Here is a 24,409-nt window from a genome sequence, read left to right on the forward strand (position 1 = left end):
CACAACGACCGAGACTGTCTGAGCCGGGGCTCGAACCGGCAACCTTCCGATTACAAAATGGATGGTTTGGTTTCAATACAGTTTTTAGGATGTTTTACTTCAAAAAAAAAAAAAAGGTAAAAAAGATCAGGGTAATTAATGTAATTTACAGTTTCTCACACACATACATAATTTATTTAATGGCTGGCACTTTGTAATTTCATTTTTATTTATTTCTTCTAGATCAACCCTTCCATTTCCTGGGAGTCAGGAGCAGTATGAGGTAAGCAGTGTAAATTTGAATGGACGGTGACCCAGTTCCATCAAAATTTGAGTTAAACAAATTTGACGTTATTTTAATTTATTGGGTAAAAAAAATAAAAGGCAAGATATAATTTCCTGCATCTGTGTAAAGACGTATTACTATATTACTGGACTTTGTATGTTTTGTTTTATTTGTATGTTTTAAATTTTCCAGGTGTTCATAAAGGACCTTGTGTGGAATCTGTTTGGAGAAGGAAACGACGTGTTTAGGGAAGGAGAATGGACAAAATCCATCGAGATGTTTACTGAAGCACTGAATATAGCAGATTATGCTGAATCAGAAGATATCTGTGTTCAAACAGGTTTACTAGAAAAGCTGTATGCAAATCGAGCTGCGGCATACCTAAATATTGTTCCGGTAAGTTGTGAGCACGACATTGATCACAAGTCACTTTCAAACTTTGCTCTTAAAATTTACACATTAGTTTTGTTAGTAAAATGCATAATGGTGAGAAGGAAAACTCTAAGGATAAGATACTGTACTAAAATTTTGGATGTGAAAAACAAGCTACATTATTGTTTGGTCTGTTTGTGCTGTTGGCAAAGTGATTTACTTAATCATATTGAGATAATACAGTTAAATATAGTTACTGCCCATTTTTTTTGTTGCTCCCCTGCTCTGCTGTGTAATTGTTATTGTAGTATGTTGGTAGATGGTTGCTATGACACATGTCATGCACTATTCAAATTTTTGTGGATGGAAAGATGTTGTGAAATTAAAATGACAGAATGTTTTAATAAGGTTTCTTAGGTGCATAAATGCTAGAAATGGGTCATTTTAACCCAGTGGTATGTGGTTGCTAGGCAGCATGATAATGTCTTTATTTGCCATGTAAATAAGAAACTTAATGGGTTTAAGATTTATCTGTGTGCCAAATTTGGTTGCTCAACTGATTGCCAGAGCAATTTGGTAGTGAAGGAATACAAACAGTGCGTTCAGATTGAATTCAGTTTGAATTCAGACTGCATTGACAGGAGAAAGTTTCCTCTGTAAGTAAGATGGACACATTCCAGGGGCTCAGCACAGTCTAAATTCAGTCCAGAAAGTGTAGCAATGTCTCTCTGGAGCACATCATACTACACTCACCATATTCCTTCTGGAACTTAATCACTGCTCTGAGCTCATCCATGATATTGTCCAGGGTCCTCGCATTCCTCGTGATGATGGCTGTACAGACGGTTTATATTTCCCCCTGTTTAACCCTGTGCTTAGCTCCTCTGAAAACATGTGGGGGTTTTTTTCTTTTTCTTTTTTTTATATCTCTTCTTGAATGTGGGGTGTTTAACTTTGATAACCAGGTCGATTTATGCCAGATATATATTTTTGGTCTTTATAAAAACACATCCAAGAGTTCTGTTCTGTACTGGTGAAGCTGACACTAGATTGATTAGATTTTGGACAGTGATTTAATAACACGTGCTGCTTTTAACTTTGATTTAAATTGTTACCAACACTCTGCATTTAGAAAAAATAAAATATATATAAAATGTCACATTTTAGGAAATATGCTCATTTGCTTTCTTTCTTTGTGAGTGTAATACCTCAAGTCTAAATACAGATAGCAACTGCTTAGCACAAAGACAAAGAATCTTAAGAAATGGCTAGGCTTGCTCTAAGATATTAAATTATAGTGTATGTCATGTATTAAATCCATTTGAAACTAGTTGAAAACATATAACAATACACCAGAAAGGTGTAGGTTTCATTCATCAAAATGTAACTTAGTAATGGGAGAGACTGGGTTCCAGTAAATCAAACTGGTGGAAAATCAACCCTACTTTCCTGTTAGTGTGTTTGCCTGTATTGAGTCATGTTACATGGCAGGAAAAGCACTCTGCTGTCTTCAGGGAGGAAAAACAACACACCACACCCTTACCTGAGTCAACTCACTGAACGTGTAATGTCAATTTAGGACACAGGAAACTTTTTGTTTTGTGCACACAGACCATGCCTCAGTATTCTTACTCTGTAACATGTTTTTTTTTTTTTTCCATAGGGACTCTATGACCAAGCACTAGAAGACTGTGAAAAGGCTCTCCGGTTGAATGAGGGCAACTACAGAGCTCTGTACAGAAAAGCAAGAGCCTTGAAAGAGTTGGGGCGACATCAAGAGGCCTATGAGGCTGTTGCCAAATGCTCTCTAGCAGTGCCTCAGGTAAGGAGGCCCAATCACCCCACCTTTTTTTTTTTTTTTTTGTCATGGACAAGTTAGCTAGTAATTCTCATACTGGATATATATAGAGGATACGCCAAATGACTGCTTTAGCAAATGAGCGGGACTTAAGAAAGTTTCATAGACTGATATACCCTGGTCTTCAGTGTAATTAGCAATCGGTTTTGCTTTCTGCCATCTTAATTTACTGATTTCTCTTCCTTTCGTACAAATAGTGCTCAAATTTCAGCTCAGGAGAAGTTTTAAATTACCAAATGTTGCCAAATCACTCAACCCCCACTGGTCGTGGCAGATGGCCGCCTCTCCCTGAGCCTGGTTCTGCTGGAGGTTTCTTCCTGCTAAAAGGGAGTTTTTCCTTCCCACTGTTGCCAAAGCGCTTGCTCATAGGGGGTCATTTGATTGTTGGCGTTTTCTTTGTATTCTTGCAGGGTCTTTATCTTACAGTATAGAGCACCTTGTGGCTAATGTTGGTGCTATATAAATAAAATTGGATTCAAATGAATACTGAGTTATTCCTACTTAATGTTGTGAAATGAAAACAATACTCTGCTTTAAGTGTTACGAGTGCATAAATGCTAATAAGGCCTGACTTAGATTTCTGTGGGGAGTCTTTACAGTTTTCTTTACAACTAAACCTACATAAATGGCTGACATTGTCGCAGGTATTTATGTTTGTGCTGGTGCTTTGTGTTAATTATCTTGTGGTTGTATCTCAGCTGAGAGAAATAAATAAAATGCTGGAACTTTATTTCCCCCTGGGTCTCCCTTCTTTCTGGGGATTTATGCTTCAGCAGGAAAAATACGGTATCTATGTCGTAACTACAAACCGCTCAAACGGCATAGCCTTACGTACGCCGCCCGAGAAATGTAGCTACATGTCAAGTTGGCACAACCTCAAAATATTGTGATTGGACTGTTCATCATTGTTTCCTCCTATCTGCTTTTTTGCTGCACTTTTTGAATTTATCAATGAGAGGATAACAATCATCCTCTCAATAAAAGGAATAGCAACCATAGCATCAACATAAGGATTCACAAATGTCAGTAAATTCTTGAAGGGTAATCGTGGCAATTGTCGTATACGAGGGAAATATACAAAGATGTGGAAAAGCGTGAAGGACAACAATGTTAGCCCCTGAAGGGGGAAAAACCTGACCATAACAAAGGCCTGCTTTAGACTTCCACAGGCAGACTTTGTAGAGTGCAGAGACCATAGGGTTTTTATAGGAGTTTGAGGTTACGATGTAACAGAAGCATAAATCACCAGTAATTGGTCATTTTAGCCTAATGGTAGGTGGTTGCTTGGCCACATGGCCTATATGACAGAGAAGCACCGTCAGGGGCAGACATACCTGTATGCCAAGTTTGTCTGCTTAACTCTTGATCGTGTAGGAGTATTTTGCAGACAGAGATTTTAAAGATTTTGTTATAGTGAGTTAGAGATTGTTTTCATAAAAGGTGTATTGTGCTGCATAAACCATATACCAGAAGTATGAACATGTGCTGTTACATTCACTGGATCTTTGTAGTAAAGGTATAAAAGTAGTAATTCTACATGTGCACTTTGAATCATCATAGATAATATAAAAAATGAAGAAAGTTTGGTCTGTAGCCAGATTTTTGTCCACCTCCACCCACACCCTTTCTTTCCCCTAACCTCTGTACGCATTCTGGTACAGAAATTTGCTTGCTTGAAGGACTGCAAATGTAACCTTGGATACAAAAAATGTCAGGAAGACTTTGTATTACAGCCATGCTTTAAGAAGCTCTGCTTTATAAAGTAGTGGTCTCAACTGCACCACAGCACCATGTTTCTGTCATGTATTTGTATAGAATACTATGAATGGAGGGGGGGTATCTGTCAGATTTAATTTTAGATAGACTCTCCAGGTTGGTAAAATAGTGCAGTGAAAGATTTCGAGAAAAAAAATCTTAATTTAACATGAATAGGATGTAGGAGATTATTAATAGCTGTAAAACATAAAGAATCAAAGGCGGTAACTGTCCTGTGTTGTTTCCCCAGGACTCCAGTGTCACACAGCTGACTCAGGACCTTGCCAAAACTTTGGGGTTGAAAATCCGTAAAGCTTATGTGAGGAGTAAGGTATGGATGTATGATGACAAAGGGGACCTGTTAGGTTTTTCAGAATTTTATTTATTTTTTTGTATATCCGCTAATTAAGCAATGACTTACAAACCCTGCTTCTGGGTCCAAGCTCCTACTGTGTTCATTAAGGCTGTTCTCTTTTTTTACATGTTGCAATGCTCTGTATATTTTTTTTATTTATAAACAAACCCCTTAAAAAATTCCTGTGATTCTTGTATGCTTCTCTAGCTGTTCATTAGCACAGTTCATATGCATCACATCTTTAGGCTTAGTTTTTAAAACCCTGCGATGTAACTATTCTTCACAAAAGAATATCTCTGAGGCTCAGTAGGTGCATGACTAACCCTGTGTTGTGGATCGATCATCACAGGCATTCTCTTGACTGAAGTTTGGTCTGTTTTCAGCATCTTTTTCACTGCCACATGATTGCATCTGTCTCTGCCCAACAGGGACACTCAACTTAACGTTCATCCTCCATTCCTGTTTAGTTTTCAGTCTCCATTGATGTTCAAAGAGAGAGCAGAGCTGCACTTTTTTTTTTTTTTTGTTTTTGTTTTGTTTTTTTTTTTATAAATCCCTCTGTCAGAACAAGGTGGATCAACTTTAGATGGAAACTAGCAAGCTAACTTCCTGCTGACTTTAGGTTTTGTTACACTTCAATCCTGTAAAGCCCCTTTTTCATGGATACCTGGATGTTAAACTTTATCGTAACACGTGGGAGAGCAACCACACGGAACATTTTATTGACAAGTTAGGGCAATTTTAACTCTGCGATATCAGTGTTTGTTTGAGTTTGGACCTGGAAATGATGATGATGTCAGACTTAAGGCAGCTAAAATATTTGACATAAACATGTAATCCCTGCAATCCAAAAGCTCAGGATTCAGAGTGCACTAAAAGTTAAGCTTGAGTCAGATTTTACAACTTTTGGCTTAATGTGATGCTAATCAGTTGCTTTGGTTACTGCAGTTGTCCCTGTCTGTGAGCCCACACCTGCTCTCCACACATACTCCACCTGTTGTTTAGACTTTCTGTTCACAATGGAATAGCCACTCAGAACAAAGTTTGCTTAAAGGAAAAGGAGCTAAAACTGCTCTGTCCAAAAATTAAATGCAGAGCTTGGAGCATAATGGGTCCCCGGTTATGGTCAAAACAAGTAAAACCACTCTGATTCGTGGAGGTGGTTTTCAATGAATTGCTGTGTTAATCGAATGATAAGGAAGTGAATTCATAAAAAGATTTTATTTATTTATTTACAGCCTGCCTTGAATGTTTTGAGAGGATCAAGTTATCAAGATGCGTCATGTGACAAGGTAAGCAACCTCAGCCACACAAAAGAAAATATGTAGCAGTAGTTTTCCAAGACACAAAGTGATCAATAACAATTTGTATTTTCCAGTTTTCTTATGGCTCAGATTCGGTTGAAAATATAGAAATTGGTAAGTTTCGGTCCTTGATAACCTTTGTATTTGCATATCAAAAGATGCCAGGGCTAAAATCACTCAATCTGTCCATCCTGTTATGTGTTTTTTAGAAGTGCCTCAGTTAACCCAGGATAGCAGTGTTTTGACTCCAGGACCAGCTCCCATCCAACCTCCGGTGGCAGTGCACCTACCTCTGAATGAAGCAGTGGTGGATGAACTCCCCTCTACCAACAATATTTCATCTGTCCCCTCATCTGAACCTCCAGGCTTCGAATCTGTCGCCCTGCCTGTGTCTGCATCCACGTCCGATCCCCTCCCTGCGCTCACATTCGTAAATGGGTGCCGAGCCAGTAAGCCTTACCCAATTCTTGATACTAGTCAAGATTTTGATACGGACATCATTGGGGACGACCTAGATGATCTTCTGGACCAAGCTGGCCCCGAATCTACTATGGTTAGTTAGCAGAATCCCTGGCAAATCAATAAGACAGTGAGTTTATATTTGAACAGACGTGTGACTTTCCCTAATCTCCTCTGTCAGGTTATTCCTACGGTGAAGGGGCCTCTTCCTTTACCTGCCAGTATTGCCTCAGGCAGTTCCATGTCAAGTCCATTCCTGATGCCATCACACATCAACCCTTTTCTCCCCAGTGGTCCACATCAGTGCACTGTAACGCTGCCGCCTCTCTATCACAAATCGGGGTCAAGTGCGTATTTTGGTATGGACACTTTTGACCCCATTTCACCACCACTGGACTCTCTGGATAGTCTCAGCATATCAGACTTTAAACCAGGTATGCTACTTCACCTCTTTACTTGGGCTAAGATCACTATTTTTCCATCTGTATCAGATACACAAATAAGCATTTTTCCCCTCCTACTGTCACAGTTTCAGATTATGCTCCAAGTGCATTCCTTCCACAGGTAATTACTGTTTATCAATAATATCGAACCATCATCAGTTCAATCTTTGTTACAGGCTCGTATCACATTGTTTTTCTTTGTTATTACAGATCAACAATAATCACACCCCAATGGGGATGGCTGTGGGTATGCCTGATGTAAAAGGCCTCCCTGCTGCTGTTGATTTAGCAAAGAACCCCCTAGCTGAAACGCATGAATTCAAACAAGCCTGTTCAGTGTGCTATGTCAAAACTGGTGAGGAATTGTTTTGACAGTACACTTATTTAACTGTCTGCTTTTTGTTCTGCTGTAAGCTCAAATTTGTCACCGTCTTTGAGGATGGGATGGGAAGTAGGGTTTGGTGCAACTTGTTTCATATTTTCTCTATTCACAGGGCCTGGAGTGTTGGATTACACACTTCATACGGAAGACCATAAATGCAAAAAGGATGTATTACTTGGCAGAATCAAGCATTTGCCAGACAAAACATGGAAACTCATTCGACCCAGACCAACAAAAACTCAATATGTTGGACCTTATTACATTTGCAAAGGTTAGTTAATTTATTTTTAGTGTAAATGCCTTTCTCACAACCTGTTTCATTTATTTATGTTGATTCCCCAAAGCATGGATGGGGGAACTCTTGGCCTCATGGGCCAGTGTCCTGCAGGTTTTAGATGTGTCCTTGATCCAACACAGCTGATTCAAATGGCTAAATTACCTCCTCAACATGTCTTGAAGTTCTCCAGAGGCCTGGTAATGAACTAATTATTTGATTCAGGTGTGTTAACCCAGGACGATATCTAAAACCCGCAGGACACCGGCCTGGAGTTCCCCACCCTTACACTAAATCAAAACATTAATTTACGTTTGTTTTGCCAAGAAATACCTGAATTATCAAAGCTCTTTTTGCACATTTGCATTGTTACAGTGCGCTTATTTTGTTATGTTCATCTTCAGCTCCGCATTGTTATTGTTTGATAACTTTGCAAAAAACCCTTAATTATCATATAATTACCAGTTTAGCTCCTCTCCCTTTTAAGGCTACGCTGTCTTTAAACTTTCTTCTGATTGGTCGCCACTCCCAAATAGAAGTTTGGTCTGTATTTTATTTGATCATCCACCATTTTAACTGTATACATGACATAGAAAATAAGGAAAAGCTTAATAGCCCCACTTTAAACTCGAATCATTTACCACCTTTTTACAGAGACTGAATAAGATAAGAAATCCCTCTTAGTAGGTCCCATTCCCTCTTTGCTTGTTTACACTAAAACCAACAAATGTGGTGCAATGCTGTCCCAGTGTGCGTTTTCAGAAAGCTTGCCAGCATTCTGAAATCAGAGGCATGACGTGTATTACAACAGTGTCAGTGTCTAGTGTAGCGTGTCCCTCCCCCCCCCCCCCACTGGCTTTCTCATGAACACAGATGTCAGTTCAGCTCTGTGACTAAGTCTGCCTCTGGCTTAAAGGAGCAACAACAATATGCCCCATTCCCTCTCTGTACCTTTCACTCAGAAAAGCAAGGCAGGAAAAAATCATGCAACAGCACTGCTATTTCCTGTTTTATTTTACCTACTTATCCCTACAGAACATGTACACATTTATCTTCAGAGGAACATCTAACATGTTTTATGACTGACTTTGCTTTTAGCACTCTTTGTGATAATAAAACGTGACCTTGCGTGTTGCAGAGGTGGCTGTTGGAAAAGATTGCTTGTATCCTGGCCACTGCACATTTGCATACTGCCAAGAAGAAATTGATGTTTGGACTCTGGAGCGGAAAGGATTTATTTCCAGAGAACTGCTCTTCGATCCTTTTGGGCCAAACTCCAACATCAGGTTGACTGTTCCCAAGATCTTGCAGGAGCATCATGGGATATTCATGTTTCTCTGTGGGGTGTGTATTTTGATTTAGTGTCTTATCCAAAACTAGTGTGGATGTATGCAAGGCATGACCAGTACTTCTGGTTAAGTTATATTAAAGTGCCAAATCTTTGCTTTAAAAAAATTTATATTTTCGGTTCAGTGTTTTAAAAGTAATTGGAAATACAAATTCAAGGGGGAAAAATCCTCACATTTAATATTATGCTAAATGTTTTGGTGCGAAACTGTTTTGTTTCAAATAAATGTGCTGATGCACAGATGGTGAAGTAGGATATCTATCAGTGTGCATTCATCTCATAGACTGTAGTGATAGTGTTGTAGTGCTGCTGCATGTGGCCATGTGGGGATTTGTTTGTTTGTTTTTTCCTTGTGAGTTGAGGAGAAAATCTTTGGCCTCGTTGTAAATTGATTCTTTTGCTCAAATATGTTAAATGCAGAAAACAATGCAGACATTTATGAAATGAATAAACTGGCTCATTTAACCACAGTAGTAAATATATTTTTCATTTTCATTGGAATGTAATGCGAGACACTTTTTATGCTGCTCACGTTTTATAGGTGATCAAAGTGTGAATAGCATAAAAGTGTGTATATATAGTTTGTCTTGTTAGTTTAATGCCTAAAACAGATATTTTATGGGAAATGTGCTGTTCTGCAGGTGTGCTTTGACCACAAACCCAGAATAATCAGCAAGACCAACAAAGATGACCCTTCAGTTTGTTCTCATCCTGTGACAAAGCATGACTTTGAGGATCATAAGTAAGTCAATCACCATTTCAGCACATGAAACCATCTTCATTTTATTTGTGACTTAAAGGATTTACTCTTACAGTGTTTAGATCTTAGAATATGAAGATATTCTGGAAATACATAAGAATTATCAGATTGCGAGTTTGATCACTGTTTCTTTTTGAAGGTGCCTGGTCCACATTTTGAAAGAGAATACAGTCCGGTATTCCAAAATAAGACCCTTGAGTCCCCATTGCCAGCTGGATCTTTGTCGCCACGAAGTCCGGTACGGTTGCGTGAGAGAGGATGACTGTTTCTACGCCCACAGCCTCATCGAGCTGAAGGTCTGGATGATGCAGCACGAGCTTGGTAAGACTATTCTTTGAAAATGATACAAGAACTGGGTGGTATTGCATCTGAAATGCTCCCTTTTCTTTCCCATAAAAGACTGTCATTTTAAATGCTATGTTTTTAAAAAATAAATCAAATTACATGGATATTTGGTTTTCTGGATTACACAGGTATCACTCACGAAAACATTGTCCAAGAGGCTAATAAGTTTTGGAATGCAACAGCTTCATTGCAGGGAGCTCAGGTAAAACCAGTGTTTTGTTTTTTTTCCTTTCTCTAGTAGGTATTTCTACATTAAACATACATAAAATAACAATAAGAAGAATTTTATCGATCCCAAAGGAAAATTCCTGTCTCTGACATATGAATTTAAGGGTTAAGTTAAAACATTTGTTTTACATTTAACAATAAGGAAATGAAGAACCCGTATTTTAGACCGTTTTTTGCCCTGAATTAAAGTACAGTGGGGGAAGTAATTGTTTGATGCTCTGCTGAATTTCTTTTTTTCTCACAAAGAAATAAACAGTCTCTAATTTTTATGGTATATTCATTTTAATGGAGACAACAATTCAATCAAAACAAAAAATCGATTGCATAAATTGATTTGCGTGTCAATGAGTGAAATAAGTATTTGATACCCTACAGCCCAAACAGAATTCTGACTCCCACAGATTGGGCAAACAGCCATTTAGTCAGTTACAGATACTTGTGCTCTCACAGAGAGCCCTTTTCCACTAGTAAGTACTTGGGTCAGCTCGGCTCAACTCATTTTTAAGGGCTTTCCATTAGGTGATAGTACCTGGAACCTTTTTAGTACCTACTTGGCTGGGATTCCAAGCAATCTGAGGCAGTCCGACCATGTGACCGCATGCCACTGATTGACGTCACTTGATCAGTCATGAGAGCGTCTCCTTTATGAAAATAAAAACAGCCATTTTTGAAACCCGGCAGCAAGGGAAATTGCTACAAATAAAACAACACCATGGTCCCTACATACACCAAGCAGCAGGTATGCCATCTCCATCGTTGTGGTGTTTGTGTTGCATACAAATGACGTCATAGGACTTTTCGCTACGTTGCTATAATGACCCCATGCACATTTAAGTGGTGCACCGTTGAAATGGAAAACATCTTGAGTCAAGTAAGTACTAGTGGAAAAGGGCTAAGAAATGTCTTCCATTACAACCTTTCCACCACCAAGACCAAAGGGCTGTCAGAGGATGTCACTGACAAGACTGTAGACCTGCACAAGGCTGGAAAGACCATCAACATGTACAGGCCTATCTTAAATTTGCCAGTGAACCTCTAAGTGTCTAAGAGAAGGCGAGACGAGAACCTCTTTCTCTCAACCAGAACACTGAAGATGGGTAGTGGATGGGTCTTCCTGCATTACAGTAATCCAAAACACATTGCCAACAGACAAAGAAGTGGCTAAAGAATCATATTAAGGTCATGGAGTGGCCTAGCCAGTCTCTAGTGCTAAATCCTATAGTAAATCGGTGGGAGCTCAAGCTTTGAGTTGCCAACCGGCAGCCAAGAAGCCTAAAGGATTCAGACAGCTTCTATAGAGAGGAGTAGGCCAAAATCACTCCTGAGATGTGTGCAAACCTGGTGACCAACTACAAGAGGCTGCAACAGGGGTTGTAAGATGCTTTGTTTGGGGATTCAGTGTTATTTTACTCAATGATATCCAAATCAGTTTATAACTTATATGTAATGTGGTTTTTATGGATTTGTGGTTGATATTCTTTCCCTCCATTAAAATGACAGTACTACAAACATGACACATTGTTCATTTCCTTGTAAGTGAGCCAACTTACTTGATCTGCTGCTGAATTTGTAATTATTTTCCCCACGCTAAGCTGTTGCCATTGTCATTAGCCTTGCAGTATATACATTCCTTTAATTCTTTTAGTTGTTTCATTGTTGCGAAGGGAAAATTTATATTTAGTCACAGATTTTAACAAGTCCTTCAAAATATAATCAGCAGCTTCCCAGTGCACTGAGAAGATTTGGACCTCCGAATTTGAAGATGATGTTTGTTTGTGGCCAGTGCTGGAGAAACGGCCAACTAAGTGAAGCTGACAAAAACAAGAAGTATTGCACAGCCAAGGCAAGACACACGTAAGTATTTGGATGTCTTTGTGTATGTGGGGGACTACAATCCATTATGTCATTATTGAGTCACGCTGTCTTTCTGTCGCAGGTGGGCAAAAGACAGGCGGGTGGTGCTTGTAAGTTCCCATGAAAGGAAAAAGTGGACAACTGTAAGACCGCTTCCAACCAAAAAACCCATTCCATCTCAATTTGAGGTATGTTTCCAGCACCGTCTTCCCATCTTATATTTGCCAGACATATAATATATTCAGATTTCGAATAATGGAGACCAAATGTTTTCTGGTCTCTGTTTAGATTTGCATGCATGTGACAGCTGGCAAGAAGTGTCAGTACATTGGGAACTGCACATTTGCTCACAGTGTGGAAGAAAGAGACCTTTGGACCTACATGAAGGAAAACAACAGTGAGTTTTGTTGAAGCGATTGGCTCTCTTAATGTGTAAAATTTAATTGGTGAATGTGATGTGGCAAACACATTATATCCCCTCATTTAGTTGGAGATATGGATCAACTTTATGAGCAATGGCTGCAGTCTCAAAGGCCTGGCTGGGGTGATGAAACTTCCACTAACTCAGTCAGAGAAAATGGGAAACAGATCCACATGCCAACTGACTACGCAGAGGAAGTGGTGAGTTGATAAGTTAGTGGATATGAAATGTAGCTCAGTGGCATCTAGTTAATATTGTGCTCAGGGATGTTTGCAGCTAGACTATTAAATTGTGGTTCTTTCCCTAATTTGCAAGTAAACTACACTACCTGGTAGTTTAATCATTCCTATTTCATTAATGTATAACAACACGGTATTTGTGTGGATGCTCTTTCACCTTGTTTTTTAGATTGTCCCTAATTATTCCTGTTTCCTGGTGAGTTCTGCCTTTTAGATAAGTTGGCAGTTTTTAATCGACTAGTACACTAAAGTGTACTTGGACTGAGTGATGCATACATGCCAGAATACATTTGAACGCTGTGCATTATGTCCTGGCTCGCTTTTCGTTTTGGGCCCAGGTGTGGTGTGATAGGTAGTATGAAGGTTAACCAAGCCCAAGCGTGGACCAAAAATTGCCCAAATTAAGCCAAAGAGTGCATAAAGTTATGAATCTCATTGTGTTCATTCATACTTGGAAGGGGTGTCTGAAAGAGAGAGTGAATGGGCGATCGAAATGGGAGCTGAAATAGTAAGAATTATACTTGGGCATAGATCCTTAAACAGAATGTGAGTTTGGGGTAGAATTGAGAGGAATAGCTATGTGGGGACTGGAGTACAAGCCTGTGCTTACTTTAAGTACACTCTTTTGCCTGGATTATATTTCCTGCGTCCGTGTGATCGCTAAAGTCTGTGTGATATAAATTAGTCATCAGACTAGACTGAGTTATGAGGATGTGGATGTCTGTATTTTTTTTGTGGCTGTGTGGATTCGTATATAAAGAATTTGCATTATAATGCACTAGCTACACATGCGCCCCAGGCAGCATACTTCAGAATTATAAGCGGAAAGTCTATTTGTGTCCTATTCAGTAGAATGTAATTGAGGCTTTGTTCAGTGGCAACATCCGTAATTATGCATCCTGAATTATGAATGTTTTATTTAATTTTTTTTTAACTGGAAGCAAAGCCAGTGCTGAATTTCGTTAAATGTGCCTTTTTATTTATTGGCCATGAGGTCAAAGGTCAAATCCTGTATAAGTCTATGGAAAACTATCCTTCAAGCTGACCTCTGTAAAAGGCGTTCTTGTCGAGTTCAACAAGCTCTGTCACTTGTTAAGTTTTATTGTATAGAACATTAAGTTCTTTTTGGAAATGTTGGTTATTCTAAGCATTGTGGCAATTATCCAGGGTTTCTGCTTGAATAGGTGTTAGCCAATTAGCATATGGTTTTACAATCCTATTCGGACGGCACTCGTCGCATCCAGCTTTAATTGAACAAGATGGCCAGTGTGAAAGTTTTATGTAACAGGGCTTCGCCAAATAGTGGGTGATACCATGATTGCTAAATCCATCATTTATCCTGTCTTTCATGAAAGTGTTTTCATTAATTAAATGGAATTGTTTCTGCAGGCTGGCAATCATTGTTGGCTCTGTGGTAAAAACTGCAACAGTGAGAAGCAGTGGCAGCAGCATATCACTTCAGAAAAACACAAAGAACGAGTTTTCAACTCTGAGGATGATCAGAATTGCTGGCAGTATCGATTTCCCACAGGCACTTTCAAAGTTTGTGAGAGGTAAGTTTATCAGAAACAACGCGTACTATGTGTCTTGTTACGAGTCTGATTGTTTTCGATGGTTGACATTTGCTGTCACTTTTTGGCAGGTTCCTCAAAGGCACGTGCACAGAGGATGACTTGTGTAAGCTGGCTCACGGGGAGCAGGAACTAAAAGAATGGAGGGAGCGCAGGGAATTCCTTTTGATGAAACTTGCCAAAGCCACAAAAGACCATCTTATAGCACCAAATGACAATGACTTTGGAAAATACAGTTTTCTGCTTAAAGACATTAAATAATGACGTGATCACAATATTCATGCAGACTTGCAAATGATGCAGTATTCAGTCTCGAATCAGGTCATCTTTGAGGGCCTCTGACGTGCACAGGAAATAGCCTGATCACAGCATGATTTTAAAGGAGGGCATACAGGACAGGCCCCCTGAATGATGGCTGTTTGCTCTGATCAGAATTACAGGAGTGTTATCATTAAAAGCAAATACTGAGTGTTAAAACACTTTCCAGAAGCTTTGCAGTGCACCATTCTGTCATACCTGAAAATGGTGGGGAGGGAGGAAGCATGAGTAAACCTTGATCAGAGTCATGTTCAGATTCTTACAGTTGACCTAAACAAAATTTATTTTTTCCCACAAATAGTTTGTATATGTTAATGACCTTTTACTGTTTTAAGTATCAATTACTTAAATAAAGAGTTGAGTTGACATTCTTTTATTTTAATCAGTAAGCATAGGTCATCTTCACTTTCCATTTATCTAATAGTGTTACCAATGTAATGGGCACCACACCAAATAAAGCTCCTTTTTTAATCTGTTTTGAAATGGCTTTTATTTAAGCATACACATGCCCAATTCCAGTAACTAAATACAGAAAAGGTGTCCATCTCACTGTAATCATTATGAAAGCAGTTTCATACATTGTTGGTTGATGTATTGTCTTATAATGGTCCATATATTACAAGCCTGTATGTTACAGGTAACATTGTTAGAGTTGAACTAAAATCATTTACATTAAACAAGTTCAGAGCAATCCTCAGTGATGGCTTTATACACAATGGGGAGTTTTGAACTCTCATGTCAATACTGATGCAGTGTTTTAATAAAGACCTGATGTATTATTGAAAAGTTATTTGACCATGTTTACTTAACAATGGTATTCTGACAAAGAGTCAAAACCTCAAAACAGTACTAGTACAATGAAGATAGTTTTGTTTTTGTTTTTTTGGTCAAGGTTAGGTTATCCATCTAACAGCTCCAGTGACAACTTTGGATTAGGAGCCACACACACCAGTTTTCTTAATCACTTGACCTCCATCAAACAAGTCCAGCAGAAAGGAAAGTCATCTTTTAAGTCTGCTGGCGTAACATTTGACACTTCAGTAGTATGTAGCAAGCTACAGGAGGAGGAGCACTTCAGCCCAGCATTCAAGCCAGCACCTGCTGCAGGTCATCCACCTCAAGCTTCCACATCCGTCTGTGAAGTGCAGCAAGCTCCGAGAGGTCTGCCATCTTCACTGCACGGATGACTGGTTCTGGTGAGATCGCCTGAATGATGCCCATCACCATGACATATTTCCCTGTAAGAACAGCAGCAAGTGGTGAACTGTTGACCGACAGTGATCTCAACGGTAAATCGTGGTTGGAGAGATAAATCTGCCAGCTTGCTGCCACAGATTTTAGGATTAATGCTCTCCTTTCAGCCTAACAAGCTGTGCACTGATGAAAATATTCACATTAACCAGGATTCTCATGAATTCAATAACAGGCCACTAATATCTAGAGTGAAAATGATCTCATTTAAAAATTGTTGTTCAACTACAGCTTTTGAACTTGCAGTGTGTTAAAACCTTATTAGAATTTTAAAATACAGGTCTGAGTTCATTAACAATAGTAGTTCTACTTTATTTGTAATTAAAAAGAGTCTATCCTGTTGATTTTTTTTCTTCTATTAAGATACTTCTTAATAACTCCTAGAATGTAATGTCATTTTGTGTTTGATTCTGTCACTAGATAAAAATGCAGTAAATGGGGACAAAGCTATATTTTTCTCTTTAACCAAACAGAATATACGTCCCCTTTCTAATTGGTCCCAATAATGACTAAGCAACAAAAGCAGTTTCTTTTCACTTACCGGTATATATGCCTAATAGCCATTCATTGTTCTCGGGGGGGGAGGTAATTTAATTTTAGCTTCTGTGTGGATTGAAACAGAATCTAGCTTTGGTCTGGATCAGTTACCTTGGGACAAGCACGGTTTCCCTTTGGGGATGTTGTTAACACCCTGAACAATGAAAGTCCCCGTCTCATCCATCAACAGCACGGTGTCTCTGTCCTGCTGGACTTCCAGCACAGTCCCCTGCATCCACACCAGCGAGACAGGCAAAGAGCGTCCCCTGCCCAGTCTAATTACACAGCCGGCCGCGCTATCAGCGGTGCCCCAGTTCCCTGCCGCCCTCAGCTGTCCCGACAGCACTTTAACAGGCGGGGGACGTGTCTTTTCCACGTCTGTCTTCTCTACTTTGGACATCACTGACAGACTGCTGCTGGCGTCAAGCGACGGACAACTTGCGACAGCGTTTTCATTTCCCGCCTCCCCACGAGCGGAAGTCGTGGCAGCACTCTTTTCCGGCAATAAAACACGTCCTCGCCTGATTCCTTCAGAGTAAAAGCATCAAAACTGAACTTCAATCACAGGCAGGTGAATAGGAGGCAGCATATGATAGAGGGGAAATTCACAGATAAAACACATTTAATTAGTGTAACTGTCATTTCCGTATTGTTTGTAAGCATCACAGAGGGGATCTCTGGGCATCAGGTCCATTTGTGAATGTTACAAAGTTTTAGTCTGCTGTGATAAAGAGCGAAAACCTTGTATAGAAATCAGCCTGACAAACTGTGATAATGAATGAAATGTACAGTAGTGTATGTTTACAATCCGACAATCCTGAAGCTATATTAAAAAAAAAAACATGTTTTTTAAAATGGACAAAATAGAAAGTGTCTCCATTGATATTTTTGTTTTTCTTTTAAATACTGATAGCCATTTATGCAAGATTGCTGCAAAATATGGCTTTAAAACAATTTGTTAAACTGAATTTGTGTTTGATTTCTTCAGTTTATGCATCTTCGTTATAATGGTTGTGATACTTTAATCAAAAATAATAAAGAAGGGAAACCAAGAAAAAAACATGTACATCTGAGTCCAAGGAGTAGCTCATTTTGTTATTTAAATCTGATGCATACTCCATGGATGCATAGGAATAGCTCTGACTGCAGCATAATATTCACTAAAGCCACATGGGAGGGGGGTCTCAACAATTGTTTTAGTTGCATATTATAGGGGTGAGTGATGCTGATTAATATTACTGTGAAAAACACTGCTTGAATAAACAAAATGAAAAACCACAAATTAATACTAATTAAACATACCAACAACTGCTGTTGTTCAGCTCCTAAAAATACAGAGCTGTTTATTAATCTGCCAAAAAGTGTTGAAGACTAATGAACACTACATAATGCCACTCTGGACATGACAATAATCATGACAAATGAGTTTATTACTAGAATTTATGCAACTCACCTCCGCTATGACAAGACTAATAAGTCATTTTGAGAAAGTTGCATAATGTGGTTTATAGATTCAGCTTCACTTCCACCCCTCATCGTGTAACTTTTCCTTGAAAATTAAGGGTTAGGAAGTCTGAACATTTCAAGTCCATAATAAAACTTTTTGTTGGCTGTTTAATACAAGGCAAGCACTTCACATCACTGCAGGGCTAATAACAGAGCAAAATCCTGGAGGAAAACATGCTGCGGTCTGCAAGAAAGCTGCTACTCTGGAGATTTATTTGTCTGCAAGACAATGACCCACAACAAGAAAGCCAAAACTGCACAGGATTGACTTTAAAGGTTCTGCAGTGGCATATTCCAGACCTCAATCTAATTCACAATTTGTGGCAGGACATGAAAATTGCTGCTTGTTCACAGCCTCTATTCCACTAGACAGCACGAGCAGTTTTTTGCCAAGAGAATTGGAAAGAACTGCATCTGTTCTTAAGTGTAAAACTTGGAAAAATAAAATAATGCAGACGAAGTTTGCGTGGATTTAATACTGAACGGAGAAGACAGACAGCAATGATCTGGCACATTCAATTCATTAAATATTTTTTTTTATTTCTTTAAGAATAACTGAAGAAAAGTGTTAGCAATTTCTGTACATTTTTTTTTGTAATTGTTTTCCCTTGGATTTGCTGAAAACCTTGAATGATCAACAGGGCTGAGAAATGTTATGCTGCCACATAGTGCACTTTAAACCTAAAAAGAATATGATTAGTCCACAGGCATCCGTCAGTGTCCTTGGAATACACTCCAAGAGGTTCCTTAAACTGCTGACACTGCTGACTCCAGTTTCATGTTATCATCTCCTCTCAATCCCAGTTCATCATTGTCAAAAAAGAGGCACATTAGAAATACTGCCATTTTCCAAGGACTGTGTCTTTGATTGCATCGACAAACTGTGCAGGCACCCAGTAGACCCAATACTGCGAAGCTTCCGTTGGACCCAGCTGAAAAGCCTGCAAAGGTGGAAGACAAACTGGTAAGTACATTAAGTGGTTTCAGAGGCATTTGCAAATGTAAACATGTATTGAGAATAAATAAACACATTGTGTCTTGTATAGATTTTAAAAGCAAATTTAATTTATAGAAAAAAGAACTTATTTTTGCAATAAATAAAATTCAACCACTTGCATTATGATCAGATGTTAAGACACAAAAATCTGGACTTCAGGAAGCCTTAAATGTCTACTGTCATACATACTCACTGGATACTTTATCAGGCATACTTATTCTAATGCAACTCAATGCATTTAAGCACATAAACATGGCCAAGACTAACACCAGAAGTTCAAACCGAGCACCAGAATGGGGAATAAAGGTGATTTAAGAGACTGTGAACGTGGCATGAATTTTGGAGTGATGCTGTCAATTGAATATGACATGGACCAAAATCTCCAAGGAATGTTTCCAGTACTTTTTTGAATCTGCACCACTAAGGTAGCTCTAAAGGAAAAATGAGGTACAACCCAGTACTAACATGTTGAGTGTGCACAGTGCCTCTTAGAAGCCCTTTCAACACAAAGAGAGTCATTTATTATAATCCACTAAAATGTTATTTTGCAATATAATATGATATAGTATGCTTAATGTAAAAACAGCCACTGTACTGAATCTTTCTGTTATTTTAAAGTAAACAACCTGGCTAACCAAATCCAATGTTTGGCTTTTATCTTTCTTCTATCTTAAATCATTCCCATCTCCTCGTCTATCTGCTTTGAATATGTTTTCAATTGTTGAGTGATGCAAAAAAACACTCGGAGGAAGCTGCAGGCATCACTTTTCATTTTTGAGCCAAAAACATGACAACACAAAGCATTGTTTTGACTCCACTATCATACATTTGAATATCTCTGCTCTACAGTGTAACATTATCTGCATTTAGATCTGTTACACTGAGGGTGATATCTGATGAGGTGGTAATAAAGCTCAATACCAGGGAAGTCCCTCAAAGCCCCACTTATATGTGCTCAGACATTATACTATTTGATTGGATGCACTCATGTGAAGCTGCTATGAAATTCAAACAAAATTACACAGAGACATACTTTGGTCTCAAAGTCTTTTTTCGTGTATTGATCACTTCTATACACACACAAAGTATCTGCTTGTCCTGATGTTGTTAGCCATTTCTGGGTACAAAGACTCCAGAACAGCAAGATACTCCTGAGAGTGAAAAATACTTCAGATTTGTTAATCTCCAATAAAATAATCAATGTTGCTGTTTGACTAGGTATTACAATAAAAAGCAACAATAAAAAGCAATAACTGGATGAAGAAGGAGACTTGCAGCAATACAATTAGCAATACTGTTAGTTAGCTAAAGATGATATACCGGTACCATGTCCTGACGAACATTTTATATAAAAAAACAAACAATCAAGAAACAACTGTAGCTAGCCAGAGATCTATTGTCAGGCTATTATGGACATTGGACAGGAAAGATGTAGGATGACAGGATGAGTATTAAACTGTCTGAGGGTCCTCCATCTTCCAATGGTTATCCCAGTCTAAATAGAGACCTCCCTCTCGCCAATACCTCCCCCAGCTCTTCCCCTGGCCACAATGAGGTGTTCCCAAGCCTCCAGAAGACATAATCTCTCCTGAATGTCCTGAATCTACATTGGGGCTTCCTCCCAGTGGAAAATGTCCAAAGCACCTCTCCTTTGAGGTGCCCAGGAGGCATTCAACCCAAATGACCAACTGTATCCTTTTGATATGAAGTGGCTCTACACTGTGACCAAGCTCCTCGCCCTATTTCTACCACTTGCATCAACAATCTTATTCTTTCAGTCACTACCCAGGGCTCACAGGTCATAGGTGAGGGTAGGAACGTAGACCGACTGGTAAATAGACAGCTTTGCTTTCACACTGAGTTCTTTCTTCACCACAACAGACCAGTACAGCACCCACATCACTGCTGCCACCACACTCTGTTAATCTCCCACTCCTTTTCTCCGTCACGTGTGAACACAGCTGAGACATGTGTTGAGGGTCCTGTAAGTGACCCTTTTGGGGTTTTTGTATCTATTCGCAAATCAAAAGAACAAGAGACAAAACGCTACAGCACTTTAAAAAGACAAGAACCCTAACCCTAGCTAGGAACAAGTGTCATTACATCACTACTTAAAAAAATGGATAGTATACCAACCAAAGAAACTTTTTTAACTGAAAACCTTCTATTACAGTGACTCCATCGTTGAGGCACACATAGTTCAGTCACTTTAGTGAACAGCCACACCAGCTTTTTACCACACAAAAGATAGTTACCATCATGTGATAGTCCTCATGGCCTTCAATGGGTTCAGACACTATGTTTTTAATGGAGCCCATTGGGACTTTCTCCGTCCTCTCTGCAGATGAGAAATTTAAATTATCAGCATCTTTATGGTGCAGTGCAGCTAGCAAAAGTAGGTTAGCTATAATCTTACCTTTTGTTCCAATCCACAACTGATCTTGCTCCAGCTTGAATGTGAGTCTAACTTTTCCTCCGGATTTGTTATACATTCCGGATAAAGGCACTGTTGGTAATCGTTCCTGTTAAGCGGCACAAGACAGCTGTCAGTTGTGTTTAGTTGTGTATATTCAAACACACTGTATCACTGTAAAAGCACCTTTATCTACAGCTAATAACAGGTTAATTTTCCTCTTACCTTTGTTCCTTTAATAGCTGGCATGATGTCATCAGGTTTACCTTTGTCCAAAACTTTCCTATGTTGCTGAGATAATAGTGCAGATTTAAAATGACAAATAAAAACAACAAAAAAACTCTTTCTACAATAAGGCGACAAATCAAACCTTTTGCCTGCATAAAGGCTCCTTCTTGTTTTCTTCAGCTTTAACTTCCTGCTGGATGACTTCTTTGGGTGTATTTACAGCTAATACATCATTTATTGTAGATCCTACTACCATTATTTTTGCACCATTTGTAATCTTTATTTCACGTAGCGTCTTGTCCTCTGGAAGCAATCCTTTATACATCACTTTTTGCATTGCCGGTGGAAGACCTAAAATAAAAAGAAAAGAAAGAACTATCTTTGAGTTCTTATTGTTTATGCGTTGCTAAACAACACTCATTGTAACAATTAATTTAAAAGAAGAAATGTATGCTGTTGGCTCTCACCAGTGAGTGAGTGAATGCTCTCTTTTAGTTTGGCTCCGGTGCTATCAACAGGAATTTTCAGATCATATTTATTTTTGTTCCAAATGATCTTCAAGTCCACTGTTTCCTTGTCCTCTGTATCATCCCCATTGCTAATATTAGAGTCCTGAGTTGTGGAGTTTCCTGCATCTGTGTGAGACGTCGCTTCTGCACCACCTTTTTCAACATCTTCACCTAGTGATTCAGCTTCTTTTGGTTTTGCCTCAGTTTCCATTATGACTTCTTCACTTCCTGGAAAAGAATGAAATCTTAGACTTATGTTCCTTTAAAGTAACCCTTCCAAGTTTAAATTATTATATCTCAAATTTTTCATATAAGACTGCCTATGCATTATGATACTGCCTATAGAGATGTGGTCAAAGGTCTCCATACACTCACATGTGGTGGTAATTTGGGGATTTTAATGATTTCTTTGAAAATTTATTTTTCCAAGATTGAATGATAGTACAATATACATATTTAATGGCAATAACAAAATAATAATTGGGTGCTAGACCATCTTAATCAATTTCCAGTTTGTTTCTTCTTCCAGCCCTCAGCAAAGTAATGACACATCTGACTAACTTGTCATAATGTACAATTGTTTGAACTAATGATGTTCAAATCTGCAGTTGTTTAGAAATGGCTCCAAGAGACCTTTACAACTTGTGTACATCTACAATTCTTCTTAGATCTTCCCTGAGTTCCTTGGACTTTCCAATTGTTCTGGTTATTGGTCACTCAAATGAGTGCTGTCAGGCAAATCTTTTTATGCTAGCGAAGGGAAACTCCCAGTTATAGTTAATCACATTCACCATAATCACCAAAGAGATGTTAAAAGACACACATAACAGAATCTGATTACAGGAAGGTTGTCAGTGCCAACAACAGCACTGCAGAAAACAATGTATCACAATAACAACCACAAAGTTTTCTAAAGAGAGAAAGAAATGTGTTGTCTCAGCCTATCAGATGATTACACTTGTCTCTCTTTTACAACAAAGAAACTTTTTGCATTAAAAATAACAACCACCAAAATGTTGATATTCCTATTATATTCACTCTACCGTGACATTTGTTACAAATGTCTTTCTTTCAGGGAACTTTTTTATTACAAGTGTTTCTTGTGTTTTATGCTGGAGGTTGACCACCTTGCCTTAAATGACAACCACCTGCACTGTCACAGTCTCCTATGAATTAGATTAGTATTAGGGCAGACATACATATATAATATCAGATTTTTACAGAAAGATTAACATAGTGATGATATCTTAGTTGTCAGAAATTGTGGCTATTGTTCTCATTGTTAGTGGGGGGGAACCATCATCCTCCCAGCCTTGTTACCGTAAATTAATAAGACATGAAATGCTAGTATCTGCAGTAAATGAGTTTAACCCAGTCATTGCATAACAAAATGATAACGGCAATCTATGAGCAGACCAGCAGATAAATAGAACTATCTCAACTAGCTGTATGTCGACCGCTAATCCCAGCACAAGAACAATTAAAGAATGATAACAGCCTCAAATCATGATATTTTTTTCACAAAACGTCCACCGAAATATCAATATCTGTTTCAAAGCTTGAATCCAGTTTTGTCCGAACTCAAAGCCTCATGTCAACCTACTGCCTTTGGATGACATGTCAGTTTCTTTGCAAACTGCAGCAAAGTTTACAACAGACTTTTTTGCTGTTGGTTATAACAAAATGCAGCCATAACATCTTTAACACAATGTCAATTAGTCTGGAAGTGACTCAGATTAAACGTAAACAGAGCTGTGACGCTGAACTTAAGTTTTTTTTCACAGCTCTTTCCACTGAAGGACTTGTTTTGAAAGACTGTTGGTAAGCATATCAAGCAAAAATGACTGGCTGACAAAGAGGCTACAGTCCTAAAAATTCCAGGAGTAAAGTGCCAATTGAGTTGTTTATTATGTATTTTGACTTTCTGGGATAAATGTGGCGCTTCCCACAGAATCAGACTGTATCTGCTGCGGCAGAACACATATATGTATACTTAAGCGAAAGGTAGCAATGCTTTCTTTCCATGGAAGACTCAAACTACATACAATTGTGCAGGTTGTATTTAACACAAATAATTTACCAAAATTGTTGTGAAATAGCTGAGTGACTAAGTGTCAAAACTCTGCTTCTCATTAAAAAGTAACAATAAAACTAAATGAGGCTGAACCTAGACGGCTTACTCACAATGGCTTAAAACGAAACAAAATAAAACGGGGAAACCCAGCTCACCTTTATCACTTACAAAATACATTCCTGTGAACTATATTTAGCTACCTATCATATCTATGTCTACTTTGCAACTTTACATAAGACTTTTGTTTTGTTTACCTTGATATAATACAAAACATCGACGTGTTTGGAAGCGTTTAAATCAATAAACTAGAAGTTGACTTAATACTTAATTCTTATTATATATA

General features: G+C 38.6%; 3 protein-coding genes across 6 annotated transcripts in view; 1 reads left to right on the forward strand and 2 right to left on the reverse strand.

Annotated features, from left to right (window-relative positions):
* zc3h7a (zinc finger CCCH-type containing 7A) overlaps nucleotides 1-15,026 on the forward strand; it is a 21,773-nt gene extending 6,747 nt beyond the window's left edge. The window contains exons 3-23 of one of the 2 annotated variants that reach the window (XM_014333004.2): nucleotides 223-262; nucleotides 458-661; nucleotides 2,301-2,459; nucleotides 4,501-4,581; nucleotides 5,844-5,897; nucleotides 5,984-6,023; nucleotides 6,119-6,462; nucleotides 6,550-6,802; nucleotides 6,898-6,932; nucleotides 7,022-7,166; nucleotides 7,306-7,464; nucleotides 8,606-8,811; nucleotides 9,457-9,557; nucleotides 9,715-9,896; nucleotides 10,049-10,122; nucleotides 11,866-12,002; nucleotides 12,085-12,190; nucleotides 12,291-12,399; nucleotides 12,490-12,623; nucleotides 14,052-14,215; nucleotides 14,305-15,026. In XM_014333004.2, coding sequence (XP_014188490.1) covers nucleotides 223-262; nucleotides 458-661; nucleotides 2,301-2,459; nucleotides 4,501-4,581; nucleotides 5,844-5,897; nucleotides 5,984-6,023; nucleotides 6,119-6,462; nucleotides 6,550-6,802; nucleotides 6,898-6,932; nucleotides 7,022-7,166; nucleotides 7,306-7,464; nucleotides 8,606-8,811; nucleotides 9,457-9,557; nucleotides 9,715-9,896; nucleotides 10,049-10,122; nucleotides 11,866-12,002; nucleotides 12,085-12,190; nucleotides 12,291-12,399; nucleotides 12,490-12,623; nucleotides 14,052-14,215; nucleotides 14,305-14,494 — 2,917 coding nt within the window. In that variant the 3' untranslated portion in view covers nucleotides 14,495-15,026. The remainder of the gene's footprint in view (nucleotides 1-222; nucleotides 263-457; nucleotides 662-2,300; nucleotides 2,460-4,500; nucleotides 4,582-5,843; nucleotides 5,898-5,983; nucleotides 6,024-6,118; nucleotides 6,463-6,549; nucleotides 6,803-6,897; nucleotides 6,933-7,021; nucleotides 7,167-7,305; nucleotides 7,465-8,605; nucleotides 8,812-9,456; nucleotides 9,558-9,714; nucleotides 9,897-10,048; nucleotides 10,123-11,865; nucleotides 12,003-12,084; nucleotides 12,191-12,290; nucleotides 12,400-12,489; nucleotides 12,624-14,051; nucleotides 14,216-14,304) is intronic. The other variant, XM_005920262.3, reaches the window with a different exon arrangement.
* A 393-nt stretch (nucleotides 15,027-15,419) lies between these two features.
* rmi2 (RecQ mediated genome instability 2) lies at nucleotides 15,420-18,285 on the reverse strand. Its single transcript, XM_005920263.3, has 2 exons — nucleotides 16,451-18,285; nucleotides 15,420-15,789 (listed from the first exon to the last, which is right to left on the reverse strand). The coding sequence occupies exons 1-2, from the start codon at nucleotides 16,737-16,739 to the stop codon at nucleotides 15,638-15,640; spliced, it is 441 nt and encodes a 146-aa protein (XP_005920325.1). The 5' UTR covers nucleotides 16,740-18,285; the 3' UTR covers nucleotides 15,420-15,637.
* A 79-nt stretch (nucleotides 18,286-18,364) lies between these two features.
* Nucleotides 18,365-24,409, reverse strand: part of ubfd1 (ubiquitin family domain containing 1) — a 7,227-nt gene continuing 1,182 nt past the window's right edge. For all 3 annotated transcript variants that reach the window (XM_005920259.2, XM_005920258.2, XM_005920260.3), the window contains exons 2-7: nucleotides 21,951-22,220; nucleotides 21,626-21,834; nucleotides 21,481-21,546; nucleotides 21,259-21,364; nucleotides 21,098-21,180; nucleotides 18,365-18,786 (exon numbers count right to left, since the gene is read on the reverse strand). In XM_005920259.2, the coding sequence (XP_005920321.1) occupies nucleotides 18,676-18,786; nucleotides 21,098-21,180; nucleotides 21,259-21,364; nucleotides 21,481-21,546; nucleotides 21,626-21,834; nucleotides 21,951-22,203 (828 nt within the window). In that variant the 5' untranslated portion in view covers nucleotides 22,204-22,220 and the 3' untranslated portion in view covers nucleotides 18,365-18,675. The remainder of the gene's footprint in view (nucleotides 18,787-21,097; nucleotides 21,181-21,258; nucleotides 21,365-21,480; nucleotides 21,547-21,625; nucleotides 21,835-21,950; nucleotides 22,221-24,409) is intronic.

This window comes from Haplochromis burtoni, unplaced genomic scaffold, assembly GCF_018398535.1.
Source record: "Haplochromis burtoni strain Fernald_Lab_line unplaced genomic scaffold, NCSU_Asbu1 Contig_21, whole genome shotgun sequence".
In the NCBI taxonomy this organism is placed as follows: Eukaryota; Metazoa; Chordata; class Actinopteri; order Cichliformes; family Cichlidae; genus Haplochromis; species Haplochromis burtoni.

Bases quoted from the DNA above. Each gene is read 5' to 3' on its own strand.
- rmi2 (XM_005920263.3), bottom strand. From the start codon at position 16,739: ATGTCCAAAGTAGAGAAGACAGACGTGGAAAAGACACGTCCCCCGCCT. The intron at 15,790-16,450 runs GTAACTGATCCA...CTGTTCTTACAG, and splicing joins GAAACCGTGCTTGTCCCAAG to GGAAATATGTCATGGTGATG.